This window comes from Ptychodera flava, chromosome 7 (genome assembly GCF_041260155.1).
Source record: "Ptychodera flava strain L36383 chromosome 7, AS_Pfla_20210202, whole genome shotgun sequence".
Taxonomy (NCBI): Eukaryota; Metazoa; Hemichordata; class Enteropneusta; family Ptychoderidae; genus Ptychodera; species Ptychodera flava.
This window is the reverse complement of record NC_091934.1, coordinates 6,602,588-6,616,286: the sequence shown is the minus strand read 5'-3', so window position 1 is coordinate 6,616,286 and position 13,699 is coordinate 6,602,588. Positions and strand designations below refer to the sequence as shown.

Here is a 13,699-nt window from a genome sequence, read left to right as displayed (position 1 = left end):
ATATCGACCAAAAACATTTTTCTATATTTAAGGCCTAATTCTCTTTGCTTTCAGTACATTTACGAGATCCCCTGCGTAGTTTGACTTCCGTAGCATCCACTGTCTAATTGTAACGTTACATAAATACTTTTCCTAATTTTGTTTGCCATCGAGGTCAAAATACCCGAGTTTCCATCGGTTTGTGCTGACGATTTCACACTTTGCCAGGTCACATAGAATCTTGCAATCTCCAAACTCACCTCTAACGTGGAAGCCCAAGTGGAGATGGTTCACTCCGTGAAGATTCCATCGACCAATACAACCGTAATCGCAACTAGTAAGGTCGATAATTCAGACTCTGTGTCTACCTTCGAGACGAGAATGGCTGATGCCGCTAATGACGAACAACATGAGCCGAAGAAGTCCGAAAGCCACAGTGATAATGATGATGATGTTGACGATGATGACAACCAATAATAACAAGGCTTAGATTCAGGGAAGTCTGAAAATTTCAAAATAGAGAAGATATATACAGTCGTCTGAATATACCGAAGGATACCAATAATGCATTCTTTGTCAGCTTAGATGGAACAAAGTTGCTCTTCTGTGCAGCTTAATACCACTAACGATGAACTATATCTATTAAAAAAATCAGCCATTAAATATGCAGTACATTACAAGGCACTGCACGATACCAATGTCAACTATAACTTCGCTGTACGTAACGGTTTGATTTTTGGAAATGCATTGTCATGCTAGAGAATGAAGGCGGCAAAAAATAAAAATATCAATTTTCTAGTAAAAAGAGGAAGGCATGACAATACTGTTCAGTTTAATGTGAAAATCGTACAGCAAAAAGACGTAAATGAGCGGCGGAATCAGAGTTGTAAAGAAATCAATAAACGTTTTAAAGACCATAGATTGCATCAAGTAGTTGAGTAGTGTCAAGCAGTGTGCTGTCCTGTTACCACGATGGACTGATCAATAATCATCGCACAAAAGATCCGAGATACTCTATACCTTATGAGCTTATTCGGATCCACGCCTTGTTCTGGTACGAAATACGTCCCTTCACACGTCTTAAGTTACCTTTCAAATTTGGTCTTATTTAGGTAATTTTAAGGAAACACTTTGAAATATAAACATGTATTGTTAATCTATATGTTGAACTTTCCAGCTTTGAACTTCAATCCTTGCGATAAGAACACGCTAAATGTACGGATAACTCCGACATTTTCAGCTCTCGTGTTCACACAAGTGAGACATGTAATGTCGAAGCAATTTCTCCCAGTCTGTGTCTGTTCATAGACAAGGTGGAAAAGGTCTGTCTGTGATTGTCTGTTTGAGTAGTAAAGGGGGCTGTATAGCACTTTTGGGTATGTTAGGGGGGTCTTTTTGAGAAGATATAGAACATTTGGGTAAGTTAGGGGGATCTTTTTTTGGAAAGATATAGACCACTGTCATGGCCGACTTGTACAAACGTACGTCTCCTTGGTGATGGAAAGACCCACGTCTCCTATATGATGGAAAGACCCCTTAGCCTAGTGAAAATATATAAAGACCACTTTGGAAAGATATAGACCAGTTTGGAATGATATAGACCACTTTTTTGCCTGGGGTTATAGATCACTTTTAAAAAGATATAGATCACTTTATAAAGATATAGATCACTTTTAAAAAGATATAGATCATTTTTAAAGAAGATATAGATCACTGTCATGGCCGCCTGGTACAAACGTACGTCTCCTAGGTGATGAAAAGACGTCTCCTAGGTGATGAAAAGACCCCCTAGCCTAGTGAAAATAGATGGGATCGATCACTCTGTGCAGGAGCCTGCTGTATACGAGTGTTTTTTTCGCGGAGCAGCACAGCTTCGAGCCGAACAAGAAATGTAGGAATGTGGCACATGGGTTATTTGCTTCAGAAGTTGAAAAACTTGGGACGGTAGCACACTACCTGTCCCTGACTTGATGAACATAAATCCTATGGCTGATTTTGGAGCTTATATTCACAGCAGGGTAGTGATGTACACCGTACGTACGGCAGTCACATTGGATATGAGTGAGTCTTCCCGACTTTGCTGCAAATAACGGGTAACAATTGACATTCTTTGCAGTCAGCATGGACGATAAGAGTCAAGGGATAATATGGTAAGTTAATTTGCTATATACTTCATTACTTTTCATTTTCTCTGATCTAATTCATGTATTTTTTGTCCTATGTTGATATTCAGTATCGATCAGATTGGCTTCGTCTATCAAACAAGTGGCCATGGGGAGCGGGCACCGGGGCATGTAAATACACGATTTCAACACTTGTATTGATATATTATCATTCTGCAATATTCGATAAAGGAGTAGGTAGTATGAGAAATGTGAAATTTTGCCTTTAAAATGTAAACTAAAGGAGCGATGCCGTACTGTACCGCACCGTCCAGTATACGCAGCGCTAGTGCAGGCCACTGGGGGCATACAGTGCATGTTGTCCGTCAACACGTAACATTTAGCAACGAATACGAGTTTGAAGGAAGAGGTTGAAAACAGTGTTTAATTTTACAATTTTTGAAGTTTATTGGATCAAATCCATCGTCGGTGCCCTTCACTGATGATGTACCTTGTTTCCTAATTTCAAGTTGTATACCTTCTTTTGTGTTCATTAATCTTAAACCATTTTCATGAAATTCAATATCTTTAACACTACGCAGATCGAAAAATAGACAGAATTTGTTCTTCAAATACTCAACTTCATCCATATCAATTTCACACCAATCTTTATCTTCAGCAAAATACCGTCGTGCTTCTGTCCAAAAATGTCTTGGTAACATCTTTTGGGCGTATATCTTATTCACAATACTCTCAATCGTTACAGACACAGATTCAATAGATGGATTAAGGAAAAATTTGCTATCCCGTGTTACTAACTGATCTTTAGTGAAGAGTATTAATATACCTATCATGCTACGACGCGGTACATTAATATTTTCATTGATAATCGTGTCCGATTCTTAAAACGGGATTGTTCTAAAATAAAGTACATCTTCGTAGAGAAAACTCCTCCCATTGTTATAATACCTTTCTGTATCTCGAGCAAGGGTTTCCTCCTTAATCGTTATATAGTCCATCTGAATGTTTTGCAAAGAATACCCATGTACATCAGATGATTTAATTAATTGGTAAGAGGACGCAAGTGTAATTTCTCATTCTCTATGGCTACCTTATGCCACTGGATAGAATACCCCATGGCCTGTGATGAAGGGATGGGTCAATCAAATAGCATATTCTGTTTTATATAATTTAACAAGTAAATTATCATCAGTAACAGCGGCATCGGCATCCTTTGTGCCACTTCTTAATTTTCTGGAATTCTCGTTCTGAATTCCATAAAGCGTCATGTTTGTTCTCTTTTTCTTATGTTTGAGGAGATCACGATAACATTCAATGAGGTGGTAATTACTCAGATTGAAAAGTTTCTGCCCCTCAAATTTGAGGACCATGCACTCCACCATTTTTTTTGCAACATTTTGTACTACTCGATTATTTTCATTGCCCATTACTAGGAGATCTTAAAACCAAATCTAAAGTATCCGGGACCAAAACTACTCCACTTTCTTACTTAGGACATCTTACGTAAAGCCTCTGGCCTTGCTTTGCATGACTTGTGTTACGTGCAGAGAAACGAACAAAAGGGTGAACTCAGCAGTTAACGTTTAAACAAAATTTATTACGAAAATAAAACTAATTGCTAAGTCAGGGATAGAGTACAAGCTTTAAAAGTGTACAGACTACTTATCTCAGCTGGGACGGCAAAGCTCCAGTCTCAGAGTTGTAACAGTCAGTCGGATGAATGAACAGTCCTTTGGCTTGCAGGCTTGAAGCTGTACAAAGTCCACAGTATAAATCCAGCGTTGGCAGTGAGGTCTTGAAAAGTCTTGAGAATGACTACTGCTGGAGTTTAGTAACACACAAGAGACACGATCCCAAAAGTCTGACTGGAAGCTGTGCACGTCCCTTTTATAAGGCATGTAAGAACAATCTAGAACTTTTATTGACATGCTAATTACTGTTCTAAAATTATCTCCCTTACACAACTAATCAACTTTCCAGAACATTCCAAACATGACTAATTGAATTCAAGGTTGTGAGGTCATCAAGGGCAGTGACCTTGAGAATGTTCTAGACTAATTGAACTCAGGTCATGATGAGTGTGGGGGAAATGACCTACATAACACACCCCCTCTTCAAAAAAAGAAAATTTTTCAAAGAAAAATCTTTCTTTTACAAATGTAATCTTGAAAAGGATTTAAGTACTCAAATTTTGTTTTACTCTAAAGTAAAATTTCTTGAAAGTGAACAACAATAAAATTTCTTGAAAGTGAACAACAATAATTTCTAAATACGAGAGAGACAGTCTGCAATTAAATTGTCTCTGCCTTTGATATGTCTAATGTCAAGATTAAACTCCTGTAACATTAAACTCCATCTTAGCAATCTCTGATTTTTGCCTTTAAATTTCTGCAGAAAAACAAGAGGGTTGTGATCAATATAACCACTATTGGCTGATTTGAAGAAGTAACATAAACTTCAAAATGCTGTAAAGCTAATATCAAAGATAAACATTCTTTTTCAATTGTAGAGTAGTTTCTCTGGGATTTGTTAAATTTGCGTGAAAAGTAGCAAACAGGATGATCTATCCCATGACTATCCTCTTGCAATAAAACAGCACCAGCAGCCGTATCACTAGCATCTACAGCTAATTTGAATGGCAAACTGAAATCTGGTGCAGACAACACTGGGGCACTTTGCAGTATGGCTTTAAGTGTATCAAATGCCTGTTGGCATTGCTCTGACCAAACAAACTTTACTTTCTTTTTAAGTAAGTTAGTCAAAGGCTCAGTAATTGTGGAGAAATTTGGACAGAATTTTCTGTAGTAACCAGCCATACCGAGAAAGCGCATCAGTTGTCGTTTGCAGTTTGGTATGGGAAAACTTGAAATGGCACTGATTTTGGCATCAACAGGTTTTACCTCACCCTGTCCTACAGTATGTCCGAGGTAAGTTACCCTTGCCCAACCAAACTCAGATTTGGCAAGGTTGACAGTCAACATTGCTTTGCTCAGTCTCTCAAAGAACTTCCGCATGAGCTTGATGTGTTCCTCCCAGGTGTCACTATACAGGACGACGTCGTCAACGTAGGCTGCACACCCGTCTAGCCCGGATATGACGTCGTTGATCATCCGTGGAACGTTGCCGGAGAGTTCTTCATTCCGAATGGCATCACCTTGTACTGGAACAATCCGTCTGGTGTAACAAAGGCGGATATTTCACGAGCACGATCCGTCAGAGGGACTTGCCAAAATCCCTTCAGTAGGTCAAATTTCGTCACATACTTGGCTTTTCCCACTCGGTCGATGCAGTCATCAATCCTCGGGATTGGGAAAGTGTCTGTCTTTGTTAAAGTGTTGACCTTCCTAAAGTCCGTGCACATACGATAACTGTGGTCTGATTTGGGAACAAGTATGCACGGCGAACTCCAGTTACTTTTACTGGGTTCAATAAAGTCATTGTCCAGCAGGTATTTGACTTCTTCCTGGAGATATTTCGCTTTTGTTGGATTCAGTCTGTATGGATGTTGTTTTACAGGCTTACTGTCCCCAACATCAACGTCGTGATAGATGACGTTCGTCCTCGTTGGAACATCTTTAAACAGGTGTTTATATTCATGGAGCAGTTCTTTCACCTGTTGTTGTTGTTCTGGCTGGAGGTGTGCCAACTTTGTAGACTCCAGCTTCTCCAGGATTTCTGAGTTCTGAAGCTTGACCGAGCCCAGCTTTGAGTTTAGAGTATTTTCACTCAAGTCAGTTTCAGTATCACTATCTTCATAATGGCCAGAACTGACTGTACTGACAGGCTGAGTTATAGTAGGATTATCCCTATCCAAATATGGTTTAAGCATATTTATGTGACATAGCTGTTTTTGTTTTCGCCTGTCAGGTGTTATTATGATGTAATTTAAATCACTCAATTTCTTATCAATTAGGTATGGCCCAAAGTAACGAGCATGGAGTGGTTTGCCAGGAACCGGAAGTAGAACAAGAACCTTTTGACCGGGTTCAAACTTCCGTTTTGAGGTGCTTTTATCATATTTGGTTTTCATTGACTGCTGAGATGACTCAAGATTTTCTCTGGCTAATTCACATGCTTTAGAGAGTTTCGTACGAAAATCTGACACATATTGCAAAATATTCAGACAATCATCATCGTCTGATAAGAATTTCTCTTTAACGAGCTTAAGTGGGCCACGGACTGTATGTCCAAATACAAGCTCAAATGGGCTAAAACCAGAGACTCCTGAATTGACTCTCTAACAGCAAAGAGCAAAAAATAAATTCCTTCATCCCACTGCTTCTCTGTGTCAAAACAGTAGGTCCTAATCATGTTTTTCAAAGTTTGATGAAATCTCTCAAGAGCACCCTGACTTTCTGGATGATAGGCGGATGACCTATACTGTTTAATGCCTAGCTGATCCATTACTTGTTGAAAAATACCAGACATAAAGTTGGAGCCTTGATCGGACTGGACACATTTAGGGAGGCCGAATAAAGTGAAAAATTTGACTAAAGCTTGCACTATAGTCTTTGTCTTTATATTTCTCAGTGGTATGGCTTCTGGGAACTGAGTAGATGTACACATTATTGTCAACATGTACTCATTTCCTGATCTTGTTTTTGGTAGGGGCCCAACACAGTCTATGAGTATCCTACTAAATGGTTCTTGAAATGCAGGAACTGGCTGTAAAGGGGCCTTTGGAATGGTCTGATTTGGTTTTCCTACCATTTGACATGTGTGACAAGTTTTACAGAAATGTGCTACATCCTGCCTAAGATTAGGCCAATAAAAGTGACTGAGAATTTTATGATAAGTTTTCCTTACTCCCAAATGACCAGCCCAGGGCGTTTCATGGGCCAGGCGCAATATTTCAGCACGATAGGGCTTTGGAACCACAATTTGATGTTTTATAGCCCAATCATCATCAACCAAGACGTCTGGAGGTCTCCATTTACGCATGAGAATACCAGATTTTGTATAATAGGAAACAGAGCTATCTGAAGTTTACCTTCATCATCTACCCTGTCAACAAAGACAAAATATCTGGGTCTTTGTGTTGTTCTGCAATGAGATTTGATCTAGAAAATGTCTGACTTTGGTCAGCAGAAGTTTTACTGGAAGTTTCAAATCCACGAGGGATAACGGAATGATCCGTGTCAAACACCTGACTGAGAAAGGTGTCATTTAAGTCAACATCTGTGACATTATTTTTGAGAGTATTTTGATTCTCGGAAGTTTTCTTTGACATGGCTCGAGTAATGGCACATGAAGGAAATAAATTGGGTATCTCTTGTTCAATTGGCTCTGGATCTTGATCTAAACTAGGATTATCAGTCACAAGTGGATTAGTAATGACCTTGTCCCCAGCAAGGTCGTTTCCAAGAAGAAGGTGAATCCCTTCAAAAGGCAAAAAAGGCCTAATACCTAAAGTCACAGGTCCAGAAACAAAGTCCGAAGACAAATAGACATTATGGAGAGGAACAGGAATGTAGTCATTGCAATCTACCCCCTTAATAAGAACTTTAGAACCTGAAAATGACTTTTCAGAAAACGGCAGGGTATCTGCCAACAAAAGAGACTGGGAAGCCCCGGTATCTCTTAAAATTTTGACAGGGGTAGCGGAAGAGAAATCACTAGAAAGTGATATAAAACCATCATGAATAAATGGTTCGAAAATACCCATAATGCTATCTTGAGAAGAATTGACCTTGACCTCATTAATTGGGGATAAGAGGGGTTTAACCTCAGAAAATGTGTTGCACACATTATTAGACTCTAATTGAGTTGATGAAGAAATAAAGCCGGTGGGCTTAGATCCACTTTGACCACTTTGACCTTCACGTTTTCTTTTCAACTTGAAACACTCTGACATTAAATGGCCGTCTTTCTTGCAATAATTACAAGAAAGTGTACCGAACTGTTTGTCAGAAGGAGATTGAGACTTGGGATCTGATGATGTGGGAGTGTTACTTGAACTCTGTGAACTGTTGTCATTTGATTTTCTACTGTCCTTTGAAAAATTCTTGGATGAAAAGGAGGAGTTAAATTTACCTGCATTGTTTCTGTATGAAAAGGACTGGGATGGTTTGCTGAGAAATGAAGATTTGTGAGTCAATGAGTAATCATCGGCCAAACGTGCAGCAACCTCCAATGTATCTGCCTTTTGTTCATTGATAAACGTCTTGATGTCACTCCGAATGCACCTCTTAAATTCCTCAATCAAAACACAGTTGTCGTAATTTGTCATAATTCTGACTGACCTTTTCAGAAGAACACCAACGATCAAACAGTTGTTCTTTTGTTCGAGCAAATTCAACATAAGTTTGATCTTTCACCTTCTCACAATCCCTAAATTTCTGACGGTAAGCTTCAGGCACCAACTCATAACCCTTGAGAATTAATTCCTTCACAGAATCATAATCCGAAGCCTGCTCTACTGACAACTGAATGTAAATTTCTCTGGCTTTACCCACCAAAGCACTCTGCAAAAGCATAGACCAGGACTCCTCTTAGGCCAATTCAGACTCTGAGCAATTTTCTCAAAATGGAGGAAATATTTATCAACATCCTTTTCTTGGAAAGGGGGAACTAACCTAAAATGCTTAGTGATGTCAAAATTGTCTGAAGGGAAGAATTTTCCTGACTTTCTAAGCTCTAAACGTCTCATTTCTAACTGCAGTCGGTGTTCTGCTAATTCTCTTTCCTTTTCTTTTTCCTCTCTTTCTTTCTCCCTTTGTCTTTCTTCCATTTGCAATTCTTTTTCTTTCATTTCCAATTCCCTCTTTTTCTGTCTTTCTTCCATTTCTAATCTTTCCTGCCTATCTTTCTCTCTCTGTCTTTCTTCCATTTGTAATTCTTTCTCTCTCATTTGTAATTCTAGTTTCTTGATCTCCAAATTTGTCTGCATTTCTAATTCTAATTTTCTGAGTTCAGAGGTAGACTCGGGCTCATAATCTTTTAAGGCAGTCTCCTCAAAATGGCCTGATTAACTAAATGTTTTGCAATCTTGAACTGTATTTCTCGCTTGCGCATAGATCGTTTAACTTCTACCTTAAGGAAATTGGCCAGTGTTATGAGGTCGTCTTTTCTGAGGGAATCAAATGTGTCCTGATCAAGGTCATCCATTTCCTCTGGTTTAAATTCCGCCATGATTAAATTTCGCTGAGTTCACAGTATACAGTAGTTTTAAAAAAGCAGGCAAAATGTTGTCAAACGGCTCAAAATATTCGTATCCCGGACAAGCCCCCAATTTTGTTACGTGCAGAGAAAACGAACAAAAGGGTGAACTCAGCAGTTAACGTTTAAACAAAATTTATTACGAAAATAAAACTAATTGCTAAGTCAGGGATAGAGTACAAGCTTTAAAAGTGTACAGACTACTTATCTCAGCTGGGACGGCAAAGCTCCAGTCTCAGAGTTGTAACAGTCAGTCGGATGAATGAACAGTCCTTTGGCTTGCAGGCTTGAAGCTGCACAAAGTCCACAGTATAAATCCAGCGTTGGCAGTGAAGGTCTTGAAAAGTCTTGAGAATGACTACTGCTGGAGTTTAGTAACACACAAGAGACACGATCCCAAAAGTCTGACTGGAAGCTGTGCACGTCCCTTTTATAAAGGCATGTAAGAACAATCTAGAACTTTTATTGACATGCTAATTACTGTTCTAAAATTATCTCCCTTACACAACTAATCAACTTTCCAGAACATTCCAAACATGACTAATTGAATTCAAGGTTGTGAGGTCATCAAGGGCAGTGACCTTGAGAATGTTCTAGACTAATTGAACTCAGGTCATGATGAGTGTGGGGGAAATGACCTACATAACACTTGGATTATGGGTAACCACATGATGGGTCCTTAATGCCTTTGTTCCCTGCGGTTTTCGGCTGCTGGAAGTCGGTAACAGTGATCTGTCGTATGGCATTTTCGTGTATTGTATATAGTAAGTCAAAAAAGAAAATAAATCACATCTTTAGGTAAATATTTCCATCTGACTTAAATTGATTGGTTTATTATCTTTAGCCATATTCATTACATTTATGTACAGTATATAGATCAAATGTACGTGACCCCACCAATCAACATGATTATAACTGGACCGACAAATTCTGGCAAAACGGAGTATGTAATGAATCTTCTCACCGGACCGTACCTAGGGAAATTTGAATATGTAGTATTCATTTGTCCGACATTCATGAACAATAAAACGTATAATAAAAAAATCATTTTCACGGATGATAATGTGTTTGTGTTTTCGGTCGGACTTGATGCTGTGGATAAAACTCTAGCCTTAGTACGTAACGAATGGGCCGACACACACACTCTAATAATCCTCGACGACTGCGCCTCATCTAAAGATATGACGAAGCGCAGCCATGTTTTATTAAACTCGGTTTCAGTGCTAGGCACGATGGATTATCTGTCTGGGTTCTGACTCAACAATATACTAGTATCAGTAAACCATTCAGGGAAAAGATACAGATGTTAGTGCTTTTTTACACACCGAGCAAGACAGACAACAAGACTATTATAAAAGAATATGGAATGGAGGTGTCAGAACGGTAGGCGTCGGACCTAGTAAGGCAATTGAAAAATACACCATTCAGTAAACTAGTATTTCATTTATGGCATCTGTACGGCATACAATTTTTTTATAATATAGGAGCTACCATTGAAACCGAACCAGAAGGAACCCTAAGAGAACTATATTACAACCCGACAACTGGTTTTGGAGGTGTACAAAAATTATATGAGGCAGCACGTGCTGCCAGACCCATGTCTGTGACTAAGAAAGAGGTGCAGGACTGGTTGCAAACTCAGCTAACTTATAATCTACATAAACAGGTACCTCGTACTAGAGGTGCTACGGGTGGGAGGCGCGTCTTCGTATCATTGATAGACTCCCAGTGGCAAGTGGATCTTGTGGAGATGCCAGATCCTTCACAAAAGAGAATAACAACATTCGATACATGCTGACAGTAATCGATGTGCTCAGTAAATATGCATGGGCCAGGCCGATACAGTCAAAAATGGCCGAACACATTCTGGAGGCGTTACAAGACATAATTAAGAAAAGTGGGACACAACCTGACAAACTTCAGACAGATGAGGGACGGGAATTTACTAACCGGAAAATGCAGAAATGGTTGGAGAAGGAGGCTTCGATTCACTGGTTTCACACGTTTAGTGATGTAAAAGCTAGTGTTGTGGAACGATTCAATCGTACTTGAAGATTATGATGCGGAAATACTTCACATACCGGCAGACCCGTGAATGGCTCTCTATTCTACCACAATTTCTCGAGAACTACAACAATACTGTACACACAAGTATCAAAATGAAACCCGTCGACGTAACAGAGGACAACGATTGGCAGGCATTTTATACACTCTACGGTCCTGAGTTTGACGGCCGCAGGCACTACCCCTAAGTTCAAGCCGGGAGAAAGGGTCCGAATTACAATATACAGGACAACTTTCAGGAAAGAATATTTACCAAACTGGACAGAGGAGGTTTTCACGGTTACAAAATTGGTGTACGCACCTGGAGTGGGAACGCCGCCCGTTTACAAGACAAAAGATCTGAATGGAGAGGAAATACTCGGCACTTTCTATTCTGATGAACTGCAGAGCATAACTGGTGGAGCTGGCACCGACGAGCTGTACAGAGTCAAACAAATTCTGAAGATGAAAAAGTGAGGGGAAAGAAATACTACCTGATAAAATGGAAAGGTTATCTAGAAAGTTTCAATAGTTGGGAGCCAGAGGAACATGTTATTAGAACTACGTAGTACTTACACTAGTACTTACGTTAGTACTTACATTAGTACTCACAAAAGTTATTCAATAAGTACCACGGAGCAAGTCTTAATTTCTTGAAAATAGAAAGTGATGATTGACCATTTTTATCCCATCCACCAGGCCAAGACTTTATCATGTTTTGTCGTAAGTAATGTTCACTTATTGCATCCTTGCGGGCTGTATGTGGATGAGGTGGTACATTTTGGAACGCGTCCGAGGCACATATTAAGTTTGCAAGATCTTCAAAGCGACTTCTCATGTTGCCCTTATCCGTTCTTTCGAGACCCCTTGTTCAGCTTTATCGATAAGTTCTGGTTGAAGTATAATGTAGATAACTGTCAAGAGCCAAAGACAAGTAACTGAGTCTTGCCCCTTCATCATGCCAAGTGCCTGTAACTCAAACGGAGCATTATAAGCACACACAGATTCACAAGCGTTAAGAAGTTTGTGGAGGTTCTTGAGTGAGACTCGAGGTTGTTCTAGCTGTTCTTGGTCCGGTGGAAAATAAGCTTTTTTAAGTTCCTCCTCTTTAACATCATCTATCAACAATCCCTGGCTGCCACTGCTATCGTGACATTGTGACAGCCGCCCCATGCAATTCCAAAATCAAAAGCCCGTGGAAAATCTACTGGGCCGACTGTCTCTGTATCAATTGTAGGATTAAGTATATTCTTGAGAAGGGGAGACGTAAGTGGACCACTAATTATCAAACATGGAAGTCTGTAGTCATTACAAATTTCTAAGAAAGTCCGTTTGAACTGCTTATGGATCTCTTCTAGTTCTTTTAAGGCGGACGGGGGCTCTATTTCATATTGTCTTGCTCGACTTAGTATATTCCTCTTGCAATATTCCCAAGGAACGTCTTTGAATATGATAATGAAACTGTGTAAATCGAGGAATGCCGATGAAACAACCTTTTTTTCTTGCGACTGCATGGAAACTCCTCTAATTCGAGAAAAAGTTAGGCGTTGAATTATACTTGAGTCACAAATAATGTAGTCCGTTGCGCCAGCTATTCCAGCGCGTTCCAAAGGGGCCTCACACTGTAAACTAAGAGTATGTTCTATAAACTTGTTCTGAAGTCGGTGCTCTCCACTTTTCCATATAAAAGTTGGCAACGGTGCTAGAAAAAGTGGCGTCAAATTCTGGTATGAACGAAGAGTTGTCGCAAGCTGCTGCCAATTTACTGCATCATAACTCTTACCACTTCCAGTTGGTCCATTTATGAATATGAATGACATTTTTGTGATCTATATAATAGAAAATTTTTTTTAAAATAATTTTTGCAAAGATATATTACGATAAAACAATGGCAATCCTTTCTATTTCAGATGCAATTAAAATACTGGAAAGTGGTGATGTTCAAATTAGTGATAGAGGGCAAATTCAGGTTTGGAGAATATATAGATCCTATTATATATGTAGACAATCTAGAATTAAAAGTGGTTTTCCCAATCGGGCCTAAATATGGTTTCAAAAATCCCGCCACATCCGATGAAATGTGTGTTTCTTGGCGACCAAGTCTACAAAAGTTTACCAATTTAATAGTATCCCGGAGCTTAGGTGAAAGTTTCGATGCAAGTACAGCTAAAAGTTTTGCTGCAAGCCTGGTCGCTCACTCCAAAACAACATTTTACAATCCTTCTAAAGTGTATCAGAAGCAAGGGAGCGCGCACAGATATGACGAAGCGCAGCCATGTTTTAGTTAAACTCGGTTTCAGTGCTAGGCACGATGGATTATCTGTCTGGGTTCTGACTCAACAATATACTAGTATCAGTAAACCATTCAGGGAAAAGATACAGATGTTAGTGCTTTT

General features: G+C 39.4%; 1 protein-coding gene across 1 annotated transcript in view; it reads right to left on the bottom strand.

Moving 5' to 3' along the window:
• Position 1: 1 nt before the first annotated feature.
• The window catches only part of LOC139136091 (acetylcholinesterase-like), a 40,114-nt gene continuing 26,416 nt past the window's right edge, over positions 2–13,699 (bottom strand). The window contains exon 3 of the mRNA XM_070703873.1: positions 2–481. Coding sequence (XP_070559974.1) covers positions 270–481 — 212 coding nt within the window. The 3' untranslated portion in view covers positions 2–269. The remainder of the gene's footprint in view (positions 482–13,699) is intronic.